The sequence below is a fragment of the Uranotaenia lowii genome, chromosome 2 (assembly GCF_029784155.1).
Source record: "Uranotaenia lowii strain MFRU-FL chromosome 2, ASM2978415v1, whole genome shotgun sequence".
Taxonomy (NCBI): domain Eukaryota; kingdom Metazoa; phylum Arthropoda; class Insecta; order Diptera; family Culicidae; genus Uranotaenia; species Uranotaenia lowii.
In genome coordinates, this window is record NC_073692.1 from 99,293,278 (window position 1) to 99,314,743 (window position 21,466).

Here is a 21,466-nt window from a genome sequence, read left to right on the forward strand (position 1 = left end):
TTATAAAAGGTTCAAAGGACTTTTCAGCTAGTCGTGTGAATAACTAGCCAAATTTTACCCGACCTGAACTTTCTCGCCTGAGCGGAGTGAAACTAAAAAAGTCAGAAATAGACCCAAAATCATACAAAACATACCAAATGAACAAACTACTCCGGGTGTTTAGAAAATAGATGCAGCAACCTTATCTTTCTTATATTCAAACTACTTTAGAAAGCTTTTCAGCACTTGACAATTTCGCATCTCCGCAATAAATCGGTTCTCTAACGAAGAGCTCTTTTACTCATTTTCAAGCGGATTTGTGCCAACGTAAGAACTTAACTACACAATTAACACACGACGTATTACAGGACACGACACTTAACGTTCTTACAAACGGAAAAAAGGATTCAAAATTACCTTTTTTGTCGACCGGTTTCGGGCTCAATGTTGCCCATCTACAGGACGATGTCCGACTGATCACACGAAGAAATTACTGGCAGGATCGTACTACGAGTGTCATAGTATTCGTCGAAGGATGGTTCCTTTTTAAATTTTTCTTTTGGTGAAGGTGAAAAGCGGCGACATAATTGGTGGGTCATCTTCATTCATTAGCGGTTTCTCTGAAGTGCTAATGAACATAGACTCCCATGCGTTCAAATGTGAGGCTTTTCTTACACATTTCTTATAGGACACTTTTTCCCAGTTGATGGAGTGACCCATTTCCGTTGCGTGGGCAGCTACGCTGGATTCATTGGCCCTGTTGTTATCTACAGCGTTTCTGTGTTCTTTAAGTCGAACTTTAAATTTACGACGAGTTTGGCCAATGTAAACAGCTGAGCAACTCTCACAGGGAATTTCATAAATTCCGGATCTCTCATCTTGCGGGATCTTATCCTTCAAGGAGACCAACCGATCCTTAAGGGTGTTGCCGCTCTTGTATGCTGTTTTCAGGCCATGTTGAGAAAGGATTTTTGTAATCCCATTAGTTAGTTTAGGGTGGAACGGCAGGCTAACTCTATAGGGTTCTTCTTTCTCTGGCCTAAAGGTGGTGGCATCACTTCGGAACTTTTTTCTGGCATGTTTCCGGAGAATTTTGAGGACAAATTCGTTGTCAAAACCGTTCAAAAAACCCGCCTCAAAGATTTTATTCTTTTCCTCTTCAAATTCTGCCTTTTCCATTGGGATATTGTACAGCCGGTGCGCCATGGAATGGAAAGCGGCTTGTTTTTGCGCACCAAAGTGGTTGGAATCGGCTGTTATGTATCGGTCGGTTGAGGTTGGTTTCCGATATATTCCGAATTTTATGCTGTTGTCCTCTTTCCTTGAGATTAAGAGGTCAAGGAAAGGGAGTTTTCCATCAATTTCTTTCTCTACAGTAAATTTTATCGAACTGTGTCTGGAGTTTAGAAGGTCTAAAGTCTGCGTGAGATAACGCTCCTTTACCGAGGCAAGGATGTCATCGACGTAGCGCCACCAGACACGTGGGAAAAGTCTTTCTCTTTTCTCCAAATCTGCTTCCAAGTCGCTCATGAAAACTTCAGCCAAAAGTGGAGATAATTTGCTGCCCATGCTAAGGCCAAAGGTTTGCTTAAAAAACTTACCCCGGAAATTGAAGAAATTCTGCTTCATGCATACTTCTGCCACTGCAAGGTACGCTTCTATTTTGTTGGGAGACACCCGGCGACGTTCCAAGTGCCCCCGTAAGCTGTTGAGGGCGTCCGATGTTGGTACACTAGGGAAAAGTGCGGAGACGTCGAATGAAACTAATATTTCGCCTCGACGCACTTTGAACCCTTTTAGGCGCTCAACCAGTTCCACAGAATTTTTTACACTTTTGCCATGCTTTACAGGGTAATTTTTCATTTCTTCGACCAGCCATGCTGCCATTTTTTCCGTTGGTGTACTGATATTTGAAGAGATGGGTCGCATAGCTATCGGGTTTTTGTGGATTTTCGGCAAGCAATAGAGGGAAGCGACTTTCGGGTTCGGAACTAGAAATTTTCTTTCAAGTTTGGCATCACCCATAAGGAGGGCGACTTTCTGTCTTACCGCGTTAGCCTCCTCTATCATGGTATTGAGTGGATCTTTTGGCTTACCGTTTTTGAAAATACATTCCTCATATGGACCGTTGGCTATCATGTCTCGAACTCTATTGTCGTAATCCTGTTTGTCCATGATAACGACGGCATTGCCTTTATCAGCGCGGGAGTAGACTACTTCATGCTTTTTTACGGAAAAAATGGCAGCATGGCTGGTCGAAGAAATGAAAAATTACCCTGTAAAGCATGGCAAAAGTGTAAAAAATTCTGTGGAACTGGTTGAGCGCCTAAAAGGGTTCAAAGTGCGTCGAGGCGAAATATTAGTTTCATTCGACGTCTCCGCACTTTTCCCTAGTGTACCAACATCGGACGCCCTCAACAGCTTACGGGGGCACTTGGAACGTCGCCGGGTGTCTCCCAACAAAATAGAAGCGTACCTTGCAGTGGCAGAAGTATGCATGAAGCAGAATTTCTTCATTTTCCGGGGTAAGTTTTTTAAGCAAACCTTTGGCCTTAGCATGGGCAGCAAATTATCTCCACTTTTGGCTGAAGTTTTCATGAGCGACTTGGAAGCAGATTTGGAGAAAAGAGAAAGACTTTTCCCACGTGTCTGGTGGCGCTACGTCGATGACATCCTTGCCTCGGTAAAGGAGCGTTATCTCACGCAGACTTTAGACCTTCTAAACTCCAGACACAGTTCGATAAAATTTACTGTAGAGAAAGAAATTGATGGAAAACTCCCTTTCCTTGACCTCTTAATCTCAAGGAAAGAGGACAACAGCATAAAATTCGGAATATATCGGAAACCAACCTCAACCGACCGATACATAACAGCCGATTCCAACCACTTTGGTGCGCAAAAACAAGCCGCTTTCCATTCCATGGCGCACCGCCTGTACAATATCCCAATGGAAAAGGCAGAATTTGAAGAGGAAAAGAATAAAATCTTTGAGGCGGGTTTTTTGAACGGTTTTGACAACGAATTTGTCCTCAAAATTCTCCGGAAACATGCCAGAAAAAAGTTCCGAAGTGATGCCACCACCTTTAGGCCAGAGAAAGAAGAACCCTATAGAGTTAGCCTGCCGTTCCACCCTAAACTAACTAATGGGATTACAAAAATCCTTTCTCAACATGGCCTGAAAACAGCATACAAGAGCGGCAACACCCTTAAGGATCGGTTGGTCTCCTTGAAGGATAAGATCCCGCAAGATGAGAGATCCGGAATTTATGAAATTCCCTGTGAGAGTTGCTCAGCTGTTTACATTGGCCAAACTCGTCGTAAATTTAAAGTTCGACTTAAAGAACACAGAAACGCTGTAGATAACAACAGGGCCAATGAATCCAGCGTAGCTGCCCACGCAACGGAAATGGGTCACTCCATCAACTGGGAAAAAGTGTCCTATAAGAAATGTGTAAGAAAAGCCTCACATTTGAACGCATGGGAGTCTATGTTCATTAGCACTTCAGAGAAACCGCTAATGAATGAAGATGACCCACCAATTATGTCGCCGCTTTTCACCTTCACCAAAAGAAAAATTTAAAAAGGAACCATCCTTCGACGAATACTATGACACTCGTAGTACGATCCTGCCAGTAATTTCTTCGTGTGATCAGTCGGACATCGTCCTGTAGATGGGCAACATTGAGCCCGAAACCGGTCGACAAAAAAGGTAATTTTGAATCCTTTTTTCCGTTTGTAAGAACGTTAAGTGTCGTGTCCTGTAATACGTCGTGTGTTAATTGTGAAGAGCTCTTTTAGTCTAAAAATAATCCGTATCTTTATGTGTCTTTAGGAAATCTTAGTGTAAATTTGATAACCCCGCACTTCGATGATTAAATCAGCGATTAATTTTCAATCTTTATCAGATAAGTTGCTGTTCAGAAGTTAATAACATATGAATCAATAAAAGTTTCCCATGCCCATGAATTAAGGGAATGTTATTTAAAATTAAATTCCTACCTTGTAACCAGTGGACCAATTGGTTATGCAGCCGATATCGATGAGAAGTTCTCGTAGAACCTGGCAGACACGTGTTCCCACCAGAATTTTCAGTTCCGGCTCTCTGTTGATAGAATCTACCTGAATTGAAGTCAATGGCGTTTCACAATCGTTTAAAATAAATCTTCCTTTGATATGTTCAAAGTTGTATTTTACACTTGCTACCGTTTCAACACGTTGATGAAAGTGTCTTTTGGAACGTTGATATTGGCGATGGCACGCATTTTTTTCTTGCCATCCGACTGCTGCTTCAGCAGTTTCATTCTTCGTGTCACATCACCCCCGTACTGTAAAAACACAAAAATGATTGTGGGATGAATTAAAAAAATTGTTCTAAAACTTACCAGCTTGGCCGTTACATCTTTCCGGTAGGCTTTGAGAGTTTCGCGGGCAACAATTTTTCCCCCAACGACAGCCTGAATCGCAACCTGAACCATTTGTCTCGGGATGAGTTCTTTCAGTTTGAGCACCAACTGTCGGCCGTGGGTTTGTGCCTTACTCAGATGACACACCGAGCTCAGTTCATCGACGAGTTGTCCGTTGAGCAGAACATCCATTCGAACCAAAGCACTGGCCACATAGCCGTGGTCTTCATAATCGAAGCTAGCATAACCGGAGCTGATCGATTTTAGCTGGTCGTGGAAGTCTAGGACAATTTCGTTGAGAGGCATCAAATAGGTTGTCATGATACGGTCGTTGTCGATGTTGATTGACGTTTTTTGAACCGATCGTCGTTCAACGCAAAGCCCAATGATTGCTCCAGTGCATTCTGTTGGTGCGATTATGGTGCCGAGAACGTAGGGTTCGTAGTATTCTTCTACCACAGTTGTGTCCGGGAAGAGGGCTGGATTGCTAACGTAGATTATTTCATTGCCACCATGTGCAGCAATCGCCTTGGCGCCTTTCAATTTGATTTTGTACGTTACTGAGGGAGCTGTGAGAATGGGATCGGCGTCGTATTCCTGTTGCAACCTTTGACTGAACACATCAAGATGCAGAAGGCCAAGAAAACCGAGCCGCCAACCTTGACCTAGAGCTGGACTTGAATCTGGAGTAACGGTTACGGCAGAGTCGTTCAAAACGAGCTTATCAATAGCATTTTTGAGGTAAGGATGCTGGGATTGATCTGACGGGTAGACTCCAGCGAATACCATTGCCTTTTGGGGTTTGAACCCTGGCAAAGGTTCACAGTTTTTATCCTTTTTGAGAAATAATGTATCACCAATGTTAGATTCTTTACTGGTTCTCATGTTGCATCCCAGCAGGCCGACTTGTCCTGCGACTAAACGATCAACTTTGCGCTCATCTGGCTGTAGAAGAGCGAGACTTTTGACCTCGTATATTTTTCCAGTATGGAAAGAAGCGATCTCCTGGCCCGTTGTAATTTGACCATCTTTGACGTAAATCAAATTCAAAGCTCCTCTGTATCGATCGAACCAACTATCGAAAATTAATGCTCGGAAATTGCTTTCCCTTTTTGCATCGGGGGCTGGCAATCGCAGGACTATTTGTTTCAATATTTCTTCACAGCCCGTTCCTAACTTAGCCGATATCCGCAAGACCTCGTCTGGATCAATTTCAAATAAAGTGAACAGTTCCTGCGCGACAGCATCTGGTCTAGCGTTTTTCAAATCTATTTTATTTAGCACCGGAATGATGACCAGATCCCTTGACTTGGCCAGATGATAATTGGCCACGGTCTGAGCTTGTACTCCCTCATTTGCATCGACCAGCAAAATTACCCCATCACAAGCGGCTAACGACCGGAACACCTCGTTGGAAAAATCCACGTGGCCTGGGGTATCGATCAGATTGAGCAAATACTTGCTGCCTTCGTGCTCGTACAGCAAGGAAGCGGTCTGAGCTTTCACCGTGATCCCTCGCTCCTTTTCGACCTGCAAACTGTCCAGCACCTGTCGGTTGCCGGAATTCTTCGCTATCGTTCCAGTTAACTCCAGAAGCCTATCGGCCAGTGTACTTTTCCCGTGGTCTACATGGGCTATGATGCTAAAATTGCGTATCCGGTTCACCGGAATTTCATCATAGCCCAAGGTGTCCGTGAAACGATTCGGACTAGTGCTGAACTGGCGTAATCCTGCGAGGGTTCTGGAAAAATGAATTAAAATCTTTAGCAATAGTAATCAATTAAGAAAAAAAAACTTCGCCCCAAAAAACAAGTTCAAATAAAGATATTAAATTGGCTATACAAACAAGAATCGGTATAGAGAATTGATCAATGAAATTTTATTAGACCTTTTTTCGATTGGTACTCTCCAGAAAAATAAAGACTCGTTAAGAATTAGAGCTGCAATATAACTTCACTTCCACTTCCTTGAGTGGTCAGAGTACTAATGAAGAAAATTTTCAAGATTGTTAATCCAGAGCCATGACGACAAGTCGTCGCCTCCTACAATTCCGTAAAATCTACTTTCTATTCCGTGATATCTACTTTCAGACAGAAACTCACCTTTTCAAAACAGGATTCCGCGAGAAACGTGGAACAACTTTCAGAAAGAATAGCATTTTTTTAAGAGTTACAACTACTAACTTTCATTTTCCGGTTTCTTACAAATTACAGTAACATATCACACGCGAAAATGAGTGTAAACCACCGGCTAAAATTTGACCCATTTGCGTTATGCAAGCCGGATTCGAAATCAAAACAAAATCAGTTGCTTGCTGCACACCTAAAAAAAGTTATAAGAAGCGTGTTGTTCGATACGCAAAATGCAACTGAGAAATGAGTAAACGTATCAAATGTAGGGCAAAGGAAGCTTTTACTGCACGTTTTTGGCAGGCCTTCCCAATTTTGTTATTTTTTCAGCGTTGTTCGTACATATTCAGTGTCGCTAACTCGGTGGTCAAAATTATTGGTAGTGGTAAAAAGCACTAAAGTTGTTATGTTAATGTTAGCGCTCCTTTTTTTTCAAAGCGCTGATCGCTAACAGAATAATTACAAAAATGATAGCGAAACAAAAGTTTGCTAAAAAATCTGAAAATGACTCATAAAATATTGAAAGGATGAAAACCTATAAGCATTATAATACATAAGTAAGAGTTTGGTGATAACTCCGAATTCAAGTTAGCTGCTTTTCAAGGAATTTCGTTCAAAGCTTTTAACGTTGTTTTGAGAACAGATCAAACCAAAAATGACTAGGTATATACATACCGTATTTCTTTTACATGACCATTCGAAGGAAACATTTTATTGTAAGTGATGAAATCTGTAGAGGAAATTTCGAAGTATAATGTAGATTTATAGAACATTCAAAAGAAATCATTTTAAACTTTTCAAAAAAATTGGAAATGAGACGTTCGTTATGAAGTAATGGAAAACAGTCTCTACTCACCCTTAATTCCAATAAATCATGATATGAAAAATGCCATCAGATGGCATTGCATGCCATTAACATGGCATTTTTTCAATAACAATCTGCAAGCGTTGACTCTCCACGAGCAAAGTCCAGATATATAACGAACACCACACGTCCTCCGAAGTCCTTAGCAGCATGATTCGTTCGAGCCTAGAAATATTTTCGAATTATTCATATAGATAATAAACGAACACCCGTTTCAATTTTTACAGTATGTCGAACCACTTTATTTTAATGTTCAATGTAAGTTTGTTTTATATTTCCCAAATATTTTAGCACTGCGCAATATAAATTCGATTCCTCTTATTGTATTCTGTTGTTGAGTTCAAATAATTTCCATATGTGCTCACACATTTGCCGTACCAGTTATCTATTTGTAATTGGTTATCGATCCTGCTTCTAGGATATGCCATTTGCCGTCCTACAAGTTTCCTAGTTAAGAGATGTGTTGATTTTGTGTCACTCCTACTAATAGGTGCGACTGTTGACGACTTACTAAAACTGTATTGTGCAAGGTGAAGGTTTTTTTTGTAGTTTTTCAGTTGTATCTTTACTCAGTTGCAAGATGTCGTTATATCACTTTCACACGTTCGACATTGAATAATGTGCCTTTTTATTTCTTCCAAAGAAGCACAATTTTTAACGTTAAAAAAGTGAAAATAATACCGACACAAATGCTGTTTATTGCACGGTTTCTTATGGTTTTGAAAAATTACGATAGTCGCCTTCGGGTTTAAAATACAGATTTCGGATCGGGTTTGCGGCTAGACTTTTAAAATGATGCCCTAAGAACCGAGCCTGCTGCTGTTAGGTAGTTCGTAGTGTATAAATATTGTTTTTTTTTTGTTTATCATTCGTAGGCTACAAGATTTATGTTTTTGCTTCAGTTATTAACACAACCATAGGCTAAAGTTTGTGACGGTTTTTGTTATGATTGCTAGAAAATTAATTTGCTTGGAAATATTTTTGCCAAATTTTAGGATGACTGAATAATTTATGCTAAACTGACAAACCGGGGAAAAAAACAAAAAGGGGCTTCTAGCTCACAATTATCTTTGTTAGGTTTTATCTCTATTCTACAAGAGCGAATTTCTAAAGTTCTGGAATTGGCACTATTACTGCTAATTAGTGGATTATTTTACTTTTTTGTCTAGAGCAACAAATAACGCTGCAAAACACTACATATCTTAAACTGGTTATTGTTAATTTTGAAGGTTTCTATTGGCAGAAGAACTATTAGTGAAAATTGAGAAATTGTAGATTTTGGAATAGTTGGATCCTAAGCTGAACGCTAACGTGAATTGTGGATTTATAAGAAATGAGTTAGGATAAAAAGCGTAAAGCTTGCAGTTGCGTTGTTTATTTTTTAGATGTCCGTATTTCTTTATCACTTTCAATTGTTTTTACTTTTGCTTTGAGAAAATGAGAGGATTCAATCACAATTTTGTCATCTTTCTTAACATTGACTATAAGACCAAGTTTCACACTCGTCGTTCTAAACTACATACTAGAAAAGTAAATATAGTAACGGATTTCTAAAGCTACACGTTTCCATAATGAAGAATACTCAATATGTTTAGGGTTGTTCTAAAAATAGAAATATAAATAATCTTCACTTTTCATACAAATCAATGTATTTTTTATAACAGGAATTTTATCAGCCGCGAGGGAATAAAAGCGGAGAACAGAAAATAGGGAACAATACTCAGAAGTATATACTTATACAGGAAAACGGTCCTACAACCTGCTACCCTCGAAAATCATCAGACTAAAAAACAATCTTCACCAGCAGACCGGAATCGAATAGCAACAGAAAGTAGCAGCTTCGTGCCGGCAAGGAAACCAGCTAACAGTGGCTTATGCCATTGGTCGCCAGTTCGTTGTTGTTTTGCAGCCGGTGCTGTTGATCCGCGACGGCCGACTGAGGCGGTCGAAGAAGATCACAGTACTGAAGCAGGGCTTCACGCAACGAGCGAGAAACTTCTGCCGATGACGTTGTCGTACACTCGACCAGGTACGGATACAGCCCGATCAGTTGTTCCCAGGCGGTGGTGCCCACTGAAAGAAAAATCCAAATATCAATTAGTAGCCGTTATTATCTATGGAATAAGAGAAACGTACCTTTGGCTGGAGGAGCTTTTTTCATCGATATCACAAGTGTCGCGACGGCTTTCAGTACGAAGGAGATCTCCGACAAGCGGTATCTGCAAAAAATAAAATAGATTTGAAAATTGTAAAGAGAAAAATAGCTATCGAAAACATCGATCGGTCGATCGAAAACATTCACATGGCTATAAAGGCAAGAATGCTCTGGCTTTGACCTAGGTAAATGCTGTTCCAAATTTTGCTTGTTGAATGTTTGGCCATAAAAGAGACCTATTAACTAACTTATTTCCAGAACCTTAACTGACCTTGGTAGAGGAAATTTCCCGCTTAGTCGCTCGTCGTCGTTGAACTTCCGCAAAACTTCTTCGAAGCGATGCAGCAAAGCAGTGATGGCCAATCGTCCTGCGATGCCACCTTCGTTCGTTAGGGAGTCCATCGATCCCGGTGTTCCATCAGTGGCAGAAACCCCACTTCCATTGTTCAGGTTATTGTTCGCCTTGTTGCTAGCACCGGCACTATCGATCAGTCCCGCAGTTGACGCTGCGCCATTCATACCGTCATCCAAAAGCGAAAACTGAAGCAACGTTTCGAAGCACGTTTTGGCAAACTCTTCTCGCAGTTTCAGTTCCGTTTCGCACCCGGCAAACGGAGTACTTCCGGTTGTTGCCGAATGGATGGACCCCTTGTTGAGAAGCACTACGGCATCCAGGATGAATTGCTGCGGGATCTCGTGACTGTATGGAAGTATTTCGTCCCTGATCAGCTCGATCACTTGACAATCGATGGTTTCGTCCAGGACCAATTCATCCAACCCACGGTCTTCCACAACACAGACACTAGAATTAAAATAATCATCGTTTACAATAAACTTTTTATTCAGAAAATCCATCATATCTACCTTTTAGGAAACAGAAACTGATCCAACGTATCCGAGAGATCTTTCCACATTGCACTGAATTGCTTTGGGTATTTTCTGGCCACCGGCAGACCGGTATGCAGAACAGTCATCAGGCTAGATATGGCCAATTTCCAGGTGCTTGCCGACATGCATTTGTACTTGAGGGAAAGCGGTAAATGTAGCGCTTTAATGATCTCGTGCAAAATTTGACCCTCGATGACGGTTTCTTCACTAGCGGTTTGCTGGTACAATTTCACTGCCACCGTTAGGGCTTTCTCACCGAAGGGAATATAGTTCATGCTGACCCACTCTACACCGTTGCTTGCGTTAGCATTCAGTTGATGCGGCTGAACAATGTTGCCCCCGCTTCCCGAACGTGTCGATTTGATTGGCCTGTTGATTAAGAAGGTTAGTTATAAAGTGAAGCTCACTCAAAAAAACCTTAAAATTATTACCTCGTTTCAATCCGATCGAAAGATGGTGGTACACATGCAAACTTGCTGAAGCTCAGCAACTGCTTAAATATGGCCGAAATCATTTGCTTTAAATTGCTTCCACCATCCTTGCCCCCGCCGATAGCTTCTTTCTGAAGAAGCTCCATACAATCGAGGACACCGTCATGCAGAGGTGTCAGCAGAGAATCCGAAATGGTGGACATAATGTACGGCGTTGAATCGCTGTGTACTGGGACGGCCACCGCATTCATCAGCACCGTACACAGCTGGGTCAGATCCTTCTTGCTAAACCGGGTACGAATGTGCTGGAACAGGGCCGGGAAAATTTGCACTAACGCTGTCAGGAAGGCCTGACTGGGAATGTAGATCTCCTCCTTGTCCGGTCCATCTCGCAGCGAGGGTGGTTTGGTACTTTCGGCACCGATGTTCAACCAGACCCGCCAGGCTACGTTCCAGATGTCGATTTCTTCGCTCGCTGCTGCTGCGGCTGCCTTTTCCGAATCATCCACCGGAGCAGTTTGGGGCCGGTTGTACAAAATTTCCTGGAACGACTTGAGCGCAGCCAGCGACACCTCGTTGCTCTTGCTAAGGGCTGAGTTTTCGATGAATTCTAGCAGCAGAGCCCACGCTCGAGGGAAGTCACCCAACATTTGAAGCAGCGCTCGCTTGGTGTTGAATACCTACAAAAAGAGAAAATTTTAGAAATTTGATTGTTATTCTTATTAAGATTTTCAGTATTCAAAGTAGACATAAGCAGAAGTATCAATCAAGCCACTCTGTTTTTAAATTAGCGGAAGTCTCAGTTCACAGTAACTGCTTTTATAAATACGTCTATTTGTGTATTTATAAAAGCAGTCACTGTGAACTGAGACTGCCATTTTTCAAAAATTTCTTTCTTTTCTTAACGTTAAATTCTTTTGTAACCAGCGTATGTCAAATCCTTTGATTTTTTTTCCTAAAAGGAAAAACCTCAATCTAATCAGATTCTGGTTTAACAGATTGCACATTTGCTTGTATTTTGACTTCTTTTTAAAATTTGTATCCGACGTTGATCCTTTTTATAATTTATTTAAAAAAAATGCATCTTACCCGCGAAACTCCGGATAGGGTCAGAACCTGCGTCTCCGCCCACTGCTTTTGTGCGGTATTGCGCGAATGATGAATCAAAATATTGCCGCTGGTATCGACCTTCTCACTACTGGCACAGCTAGAGAGTGCCCGAACCTTGTCCAGCAACGGGAACAGTACCTGCCACAGGACAGCCTGCCAGGTAGGCGGATTCAGCAAATTCCCGTGGGCCGAGATAGTCGAGAACAACGTTTGACCAGCCGATTTGCGAACCGCCGGCCTCGGATCCACGCACAGATCCCCGAGCCGAGCGTACAAACACATCCAAAGCCGATCAAAGTGCGGCATATTGAGGGTTCCCGGGAAGTCCGGCAGCACCGACATGTCGTCGCACACCGTTTGCGAAAGCTTCTCCTGATTTTGGTTGAAGTAATCCGAGATGTTCCACTGCGAAAAGTAAACTGTTCAATTAAGTCCCAGCAAATTAACAACAAACTCACCATCAACCCAACGGCAGTTAACGAGATGTTCAATTCCTGCGTTTGGGATCCAAATTTAGCTGCCGTGTTGACACACAATGGTAGACAGCGCCAAGGCATGACCGGTAGAAAATCCGTTACCACCAACTGCAGACATTGGAAAGCAATCCGGATCAGGGCCTCTCCATGATGGTCGTTGACGGCACCGATGATGCCGAGCACCAAAGGCCATCCGTGAGACAGCGTTTCTCCTGCTCCGTTGAGGACTTGCAATACGCATTCCAGCTGCCGCTGACGGACATCCCCATGGGGAACCGAGGATAGTTCCGATAGAGGTCCTAGTAGGAGTGTTTGTAGTTTAAGATTTTCTTTGAGAGGTTTTTCGTACTTATACTGGAGGGCGGCTTTGACCAGATAGGTGATTGCCTCAACGCCCCATTCTCGCATGCGAATGTGTGGATGTTGACAGATTTCCAGAAGATGATTCGTCAGAGGACGCCATAGGACTTCTATGCGATTTAGATTAACCAGTCCGGTTTCTAGCAGTTTGGCAACGGCGAACAGCGAGGGCTCTCTGTTGTTGTACGCAAGTTCCATGGCTTCGTGAGACAATTTACACAACGCGTCGATGAGATGATGAAGTGCTACATCGTCCAAATACTGACTGGATTCAAAAAGTTGGCTTAACATCGTAGATAGTACTGGCAAATCGGTCATAACTTGAGTGATCGAGTTGGCATCGGTTGGAGGTTTTTGGACCGCTTGTAGACTACCTCCAGTAGACGGCTTCAAGCCAAGAATCCAAGCCAAATGTTGTAGAGTGGTGAGCACAATGTGCCAGGAGCTTCCCAGAATACCTCCATGACAGTGAGCTAGATGTAGCACTGATCTCATACACTGGAGATTTTTAGCAGTTAACAAAACTGGTCCTTGGTGAGCACCAACTGGAAGCGATGAAGTCGGCAGAGGAGTTCCAACAGCTACTACCGGATGGCGTTGTTGTTGCTGTTGATCAGCGTCCCCGTAAGAACCGAGAAACATGTTCCCCATATCCTGGCTGCCTCCACGAGAGTGCGACTTGAATTGGTTACCTTGGTAGTTGACATTCAACACTGATAAGGCATAGTGAGGGGGAAGCGATGCCCTGCAGAGAGCTGTTATGAAAGCATCTCTAGGGGTATGTAATTCCAGCAGTCCACAAAGTGCAGCGTAATTTTGGATGGATTTCAAAACACTTTCCGCTGATGACTCATCCGTAGCTGCATCAATCAATGGACCCAAGGCCGACAAGAGTCCCAACCAACTTGAGTAGATTAACTGTATGTGCAGAGCTTTATCATCCTCCGTTACTCGGTTCTTGTACGGGATAGGGCTCTCATCGCCAATCTGGGATGGACCCTGTATGGAGAGCGATATCGAGCGCACGATGTCTAGAAGGCACGCGTAGGCTACCGATATTCCGTATCCATCCGGTATGGGGGGAGGTTCCATTTTGTCCAACATCTCGAGGAAGGTGGCCTTCGATTGACCACTCGGGAAAGTTACCACCAGTGGCAGAAACATTCCACGAAATACGAAACCTGGTTGTGGCGAAATTCCCGGTCCCACCGGAAGTCCACCAATGAGTGCCGCCGGTTGTCCTGGGGTACCTGCCACCGAACTGGCCAACAGTTGACTGCTGACGAACAAACTTTGTACGTACGTGCCTGAAATAAGAGAAAAACAAGAGGTTTAAGATTCAAGATCTAAGAGATTCAGGATTCAAGATTGACCACTCAAGATTTCAAATTCAAGATCTGATTCTATGTTATGATGAGTCTAAGATCACAGAACTAGAATCTAAGATTGAAGATTAAAGAATTCACGTTAAGAATTCTACATTTTAATATTTGAATTTTGGTATTTTGAATACTGGTATTCTGGATTTTGAATTTTGGGTTTGGTGATTAGAAGATTTTGTATTTCAGGGTTTTTAATTTAAGGATTCGAACTTTGAAATTTAAAATTTCGGTATTAATGATTTTGAATTTTGAGATTTAGGATTCAGGGATTTCGAATAATATAATTTTAGATTTTGTTAATCCGTAATTTAGATATTGAAATTTTCGTTTTATATGTTGGCTTTTGTATTGAGAATTTTATTGGACTTTAGTATTAAGATTTGTAGGTATTAAATTCCGGGATTTCAGATTTTGAGATTTTTTATTTTACATTCAGAAATTTTGGAATTTCGAATGTTGGAATCTTTTATTTAACATTCTGAGAATGGAGTTTTAATCTTGGATTATGGGATTTTGTAATTTGTGACTTAAAGAGTTGTTAGAATGTTAGAATTGTTAATGTTAGAATTTGAACTTTTACATTTTTGATACAGATTTTTTTTATTTTAAGATTTGGGTTTTGCAGATTTTTAATTTAGAGATTTTGAACTTCGGTGATTTGGGACATTGGATTTTGTTATTTCGGGATATAGATATTGCGATTTGTGTTTTAGATTTTGGATTTCTAATAGAAAGATTTTGGGATTTCAGCATTGAGATTTTAAATACCGGAATTAAAGGTTTTGGGATTTTATAATTTAATTTTAGAATTTTTGAATTTTGAACTTAGGGATTATGTAGTTCAGGATTTTAGATGTAAAATTTTGGGATCAAGAATTTTCACTTTTGGAATTCTGAGTTTTGTGATTCAAGGATTTTATTTTAAAATTTTGGTTTTAATTATTTTGGATTTTTTGATTTTGGATTCCAAGATTTTGTGATTCTGAGATTATGTGATGATCATTACATTTTATAAAAATAATAACAAAAACATCCTACACAAAATCGTTATTGGTTTTTAAATCATGTTTAAAAAAAAAATTAAAAATGGTCTGTTAACAAGACTTTCCATTCAATTATTCGTCATGTGAGATTTTATCATTTTTTGATAAATTACAGATACCGAATATGTTCCTACAGCTCACAAAATCTACGTCTTTGAGAATTAAAAAATTGTCCTGAAGGCGTTCAATTATGTAACTCCTTCGTCATATTCAGAATAGATGTTTTTTTTTTTCATAACATTTGACATGTGTTTGTAAATGAAGCACACATGCAGAGAGCGAAAAAATGAAATATCACATATTGCTCCGCCATTAGTTAAAAAAAGATTTAAACTTCGTTTGTTTACTAATGAACGAAAAAAAAGGGTTTATGAGATAAGACTGTCAAGTAGCTCATCTTAAATTTAGAAATAATTTTCAAAATAATTTTTAAAATCCGTGAAAAAATTTCAAACATAAAAATTTTCCTGGTGAGGTACCGAAATCCCCCGTTTTTCCCGGTGACCCAATGAAATTCCAAAGTTTTTCCTGGTATTTCCGGTTCGCCAGTAACCTTGTATTATCCAACTATTCTAATTTCAAAGAACCAATGCTTAAAAAATCTTCAAATGAAAAAAAAAGCGCTAGAAAAAATGTAACTGTTTGTGGCATCAATGGAGAACATTTAAGAGCCTTCGATAGATATCAAAGATTCAAATTCCATTTACAACTTTGTTGAAAACTGCAAATTTTTTTAGACTTTGAAAAAAAATTGATTCAATTTCAAAATATCTTTAAATCCTCATATCTCATCAGGCCGTGATAAATAAAGCTACAGGAGGCCCCAGTTTTCTCAGAAATTTTAACTATTCGCAGTCTTCGAAAAAGTTGATTAATGATCCGAAACCTTCAATTTGAGTATCTTAGAAGTTATCTAAAATGATGCTAAAAATTTCTTAGGATAACTCTTGAATCTCAAAAACTAAAGCAAACAGAAAAAATCCTAACTGTATACTATGTCACCCTCAAATTAGTGAAAATCTGCTCTCAACCCCCGGAAAACGGAAAAAACGTAAATTTTGATGTCTTGTGCCATCGAAAAGAAATAAGTAAAATTAATCAAATTAATTGCAATAATTAAGTTATTTTGTTTGTAATCATACAAAGACTCATATTTTTAAACATTCAAATTGCTGTGCTATGTTGTGTCTTCTATCGACATAAAAACACCCTCATGAAAAAGGTAAAAGCTATCACTAAAATTTTCTAAATTTTATTTAAATTTTCGTCACGGATCAGGTTAGAAATCGGTTCATTCGATTTTTTTTTTTGGAAATTTTTAAAGGTATTTTAACATATTCAAGCTTCGAAATTTTCTGGATAAATTATGACCAGTAATCGAAAAAAGTTAACTTTGAAAGCATAACTTCAAAAAAAAAAATAGATCTGGACCACGTGATGTTTTTTTTTTCAAAACAGTGCGTTTAATAGGAGATGGTTTCCTTTTAAAATCAGCAATTTTTCAGTGCTGTCTAATTTATTATTAGCCCCAAAAACCAGGGCAGAGCGTAAAAATGGTTGTCTTGTGATTAAATCTTGAGCTAAACACTAACACTAGTAAACTAAGCATCCTTTTACATTTCCAAATTTGCAACAAAGAGCTCTAGATTCCAAATGTTACTATAATTTTCTTGTTTTTAAATGATTGATAGTTTTTTTTAATGATTATAATGATGTGCGATATTTGAACAAAATTTAAGAGTCTTTGTGAATTTCTATTCTCATCCCTCGAGACAGTTTCAAGCTCTAGGTTCCGGTAAAATTAGTGAGTTTTTTATTTAGAGTAAATTAAAGAGAGCTCAGAATTCAGAACTTATGATTTTCCTCTAACACGTTTTTTGAACTGTTTAATTCTGACTTGTAAATTTAAATTAAGTTAATTTCAGCTATTTCCTTTCATCGTACGGGAGTCGCAGCTCTGTATGACTGACTTGAAAATTTTGGAATTTTTTATTTCAAAAAAAATATTTTTGGTTTAATGCATTCGGATTGTGGGTTTTGAATTTGAGATTTTTGGCTTTGGGATATTAGATTTTGTTATTTTGGTATCTAGATATTGAGATTTTTGTTTTTATATTTTAATTTTAGAGATTCTGGTATTTTGCATGATGGGAGTTTTCAATTCTGGGGTTCTGGATGTAATATTTTGGAATTTAGGATTTTCAATTTTAAAATTTGGACTTGGATATTTAAGGAGTTCAGATTTTGACATTTTTATTCAATGATTTTAGTATACTTAAACGATTTTGTATTTAAGGATCTAGAATTTTAAAATTTGAGATTTTGATATTTCGGGTTTTGATATTTTGGAATATTGTTTTTGATGATCTCGGGATCTGAGTATTGAGATTTTTGGTTAAAGATTTTGGATTTTTAATTCAGGGAATTTGGAATTTTTGGATTGAGATATGAAATAAAATTTTGAATTTAGAGGTTTTGGATTTTAGGACTTAAGAACTTAGACTTAGAATTTAGAATTGATATGTTCAATTTTTTTTGTTGGGAATTTGGGATTTAGGATCCCGGGATTTGGATTATCAATTTGGAATCTTGGCTTTTCAATAGTTTGTAAGTTTTTAAATTTTAGACTCTGGGATTTTCTTCTTTTAGATTTTAAATTAGATATTTAGAATTTTAGAATTTGATGATCTTAACCTTTTGAATTTTGGAATTTGTGAACTCAGAAGTCAAATTACTCGCTAAAATGTTGATCCTTGATTTAAAACCTTAATTTTAAATATCTTTGTTTAAATACTTTTAATATACAATGTTTCCTAAACAATACACAATTTTTTTAAAAGAATTTTAATCTATCAAACTCAAAATTGTATGGTTGCCTCTTCCATGCCAATGATTTTTAATTCAATATACCGTTTTACTCGATCAACATCGATATCTACAAACAAATCAGCGTTGCTGTGAAGTTGTTTTGGCTATAGAGGATTTCTCATCTGCTCATCGCTAATATAAACTAACATATGGCGGATTTGGCTATTTCATTCAGGTCAACTTAAAGATTCTACAATTTAGTTTTAGAATGTCACAGAAACAGAAGATGGTGGTAGTTATTTTATGGAGGACACACATCAGAAAGCGAAAATGTAAGTTTAATTTGTTGTACCTATAAGTTGATTTGTTCTACTAACAGTTGTTTTCTGTTTCACATGCATCCGCTTGGACATATTTCACCGCGCACTTACTTCGATCCCGGTAGGCCGGCGAAGGGAAAAAACGAAATCCTCCAAAATGTCTCCAAATCAATTTTACCACGTAAGTCATTTGATATTTTATGAATATTTATAATGTTCTCTTGGTAAAAAAAAAACAATTTCGATTTTGACGATTTTTTTTTAAATTTTGTTTCAGGCGGCGTTTTGGCGAAAAATAACTTAGGCAGTAGAAAAAAAAAAGCAATTAAGAGCAACTTACCGAGCGAGTTGATGATGTCCTGAAAGATGTTGGTGGCATGGTCCTTCAGGTCGTAACATCGGCAGAACGAAATCAGCAGCTCCGGTTGAATGGTCATTTTGTGGAGCACCTCCAGTGCCAACGAGCGCTGCCAGGCGGGTTTGTCCGGGTCCAAAAATTTCACAATTAAGGAAAGGAATATTTCACATTCCGTCACCAGCAAGCTGTGGTACTTTTGAATCAGAATGGCGACAACCCTGAGCAGCCGCATGCTGATGGGAAAGTACGGTTTGTCGTGCGGTGCCGTCGATTGTGCATTCTGAGGGGCCATCGTTCGATACTTTATGTTAGGTGAGAACAACTTAATGACTAGGGCACAGACACGCTCCTTCAAGAGGAACGAAAACTCGGGGTTTTTATAAAACACCGACGTATACTGAGTGAGAACCGACTCGAGCAGTTCTAGGCCAAATGTGCGGGTCATTTCGGTCATCCCTAGCAGCCAGTAAGGTTGATCTGCATTGACCAGCTGGACCAAATCTTGGAACAGCAAATAGGCATCGGCAGCACAAGGCCTCAAGCCCTTGGGGGCTACTCCGGTTGCAAGTTTGAGTTCTTCCAAATTAACTTCTCGCTTCTCGTCCTGATTGGCTTCGGCTTCCGTTTCTTCGGCCACTACCCTTTCGAATACGAGCGACACCAGCTGCCGCACAGTGGCCCCGGCCGTGTTGATTGTGGTCGAATCCTTGGTAAAGTGTAACCGGAAACATAGGACCAACGTTTTGGCCAGCGTTTCCCCGTGGACGACCGTATTCGTCGTGAGCAGCAACGTGACGCTCTGGAGCACTTTCACTTCCTCGGTTCCATTCTCCATCAGCATCCAGAGGGTGTCGGTAATGTAACGAGCGCCTTTCTGGTCCACCACCTGCTGGGTAATCAACCGCTGAATCATACCGAGGCAAAATTTGATAATTTTCACATCTTTCGATTCGCATCCCTGCACCAGGGGGTACAGAATCTGGTTGACCACATAATACACCGGCGTTTGGGGATTTGCGGCTGCTGTTTTCAGCTTCAGAATTGCCTCTTCGCATGACTGTAATAGAGATAGAGAGAACGAAAAACAGAGAAGCATAATTAGGTCGGTGCATTGTTACAACAATCGTTTGGTAGGTACTAAATTAACATATGATAGAAAGCCCTCTTACTCTCGTTTCATAAAGTGCGAAAATGCTTCCTATACTAACTGAGCCCCACGCGTACAGAGCTACATACAGAGGTCGGACCGTTACGGTGGCTGGGTTCGGTTAAATATGCAACCGAACGAAAGAGGTTGCTTTTTCTGGGTTTCCAGTGCCAATTGTATAATTTAAATTTATTCTAGCCTCTGCTAGCGAAGTAGGAGTTGATAACAATAATTCATTTGAACCAGTGCAGATGCTACACTTTTCGTTCGGCGCTTTAATTTTAGAAAGCTCTAAAACGCCGGGCACATGATTTTTGACTCTTTAAGACCCCCAGAAGTATAAAAAATATTTTTTTATTGTACACAAACAGCATACAAGCGGATTCTAGTTGCGAGATTTTCATAGGGAAAAACTTTTTTTTGCTATTCGTCACCAAGCATTTTTTGTAAAAATTTTGGCCACGCATGCTCTAAAAGGTCAAAAGATGAAAAAAAGAAGCGAAGCCTCTTTAATCGGAGTATTCTATCTTTTACAATCAGTCTCATGGACTTAAAATATCAGACATTTAATAGAAACAGTTGTGCCTCGAAAAGCGTTAATGGCGGTCTTTGAAGTAATCAAGATTTTTTTTTAATTTCCGAATTGATTTGTAGATTCGGTAAGTTTTAGAAAGAATTCTCACGCGAGAAATTTGTGATTCGTTGTGTATTTTTGATAATATTAACCACACCATCCTTGCCAACATAATGTAAAGTTTAATCGAATGCTCACAGGTTTTACAGACTACGGTAACCGACTGAGTCATATTTAAATTACTCAAACACTGCGCTCTAAAAAGCTTTGTGTTGGTTCAAAACTCATCCACGATTTTAGCAGAATTTTTAAGTGACGTTTACAGGAGTAAATTTGAACTTTGAGGTTTGGGAAAATAAATATTTTGTCCTGATAAATCAACATCATTTTTGTTTCTTCTGTGGAACCAAGCCTACTTATGGTTTTTGTGTAATTTCTAAAAGGAAATTTTCTACTGAACAGCTTTGTCGAAGACCTTAACTTGCTTGTCTTTTGACATTAAAAAACAATCAATTCAATTGACATCACTGCCTGGTGTCTAACGAGGTATTGCATGACAGTGATGTCAACTGAATACTCCTGTTGAACAGCTAATAATTTCTGTACCTGATAAAATACGAAGTTACGGTCCTCGACAAAGTTGTTCGGCGGAAAATTACCTTCAGAAAATTTATAAATTGGCACAAAAATCATCAGCAGCCTCAATTCTACAGAAGACAGAAGAAACAAAAATGATGTTGAATAAAATTTGGATCCAAAAAAAACCCCCGAAAAATCAATATTAAGACTTAACCCTCATTTTTACCTGTTTTTTTACCTGTTATAGTCCAGGGTGGCCAGCGAGTTTCCATTTTTAAATTCCCTGTTTTCCCAATTGAGATTTTACGATTCTCCCTGTTTCAAAATGAGCTAATAAATATGTTTATCAGGTTTTTGACCAAAAAAGAAGATATTTTTTTAAAAAGTTCAACGTAAAAGTGTGAGAGGGCTTAAAAACTTTCAGTAATTCAATCTTGAAACTCAAAGGTTATTCAAATT

The 21,466-nt window shown here is 39.5% G+C and overlaps 4 protein-coding genes across 4 annotated transcripts in view; 1 reads left to right on the plus strand and 3 right to left on the minus strand.

Moving 5' to 3' along the window:
• Nucleotides 1-525: 525 nt before the first annotated feature.
• LOC129741711 (uncharacterized) lies at nt 526-2,154 on the minus strand. The gene has a single exon (XM_055733458.1). It carries the CDS (start codon nt 2,152-2,154, stop codon nt 526-528), a length of 1,629 nt encoding a protein of 542 aa, XP_055589433.1.
• A 64-nt stretch (nt 2,155-2,218) lies between these two features.
• On the plus strand, nt 2,219-3,559 carry LOC129741712 (uncharacterized). The gene has a single exon (XM_055733459.1). It carries the CDS (start codon nt 2,219-2,221, stop codon nt 3,557-3,559), a length of 1,341 nt encoding a protein of 446 aa, XP_055589434.1.
• Nucleotides 3,560-4,146: 587 nt separating this feature from the next.
• On the minus strand, nt 4,147-6,661 carry LOC129746195 (translation factor GUF1 homolog, mitochondrial-like). Its single transcript, XM_055739743.1, has 3 exons — nt 6,485-6,661; nt 4,362-6,123; nt 4,147-4,304 (listed from the first exon to the last, which is right to left on the minus strand). The coding sequence occupies exons 1-3, from the start codon at nt 6,538-6,540 to the stop codon at nt 4,179-4,181; spliced, it is 1,944 nt and encodes a 647-aa protein (XP_055595718.1). The 5' UTR covers nt 6,541-6,661; the 3' UTR covers nt 4,147-4,178.
• A 950-nt stretch (nt 6,662-7,611) lies between these two features.
• Nucleotides 7,612-21,466, minus strand: part of LOC129746106 (protein MON2 homolog) — an 83,355-nt gene continuing 69,500 nt past the window's right edge. Inside the window, exons 2-9 of the mRNA XM_055739567.1 lie at nt 18,690-19,764; nt 12,419-14,103; nt 11,940-12,365; nt 10,851-11,530; nt 10,396-10,788; nt 9,803-10,333; nt 9,513-9,595; nt 7,612-9,449 (exon numbers count right to left, since the gene is read on the minus strand). Coding sequence (XP_055595542.1) covers nt 9,238-9,449; nt 9,513-9,595; nt 9,803-10,333; nt 10,396-10,788; nt 10,851-11,530; nt 11,940-12,365; nt 12,419-14,103; nt 18,690-19,764 — 5,085 coding nt within the window. The 3' untranslated portion in view covers nt 7,612-9,237. The remainder of the gene's footprint in view (nt 9,450-9,512; nt 9,596-9,802; nt 10,334-10,395; nt 10,789-10,850; nt 11,531-11,939; nt 12,366-12,418; nt 14,104-18,689; nt 19,765-21,466) is intronic.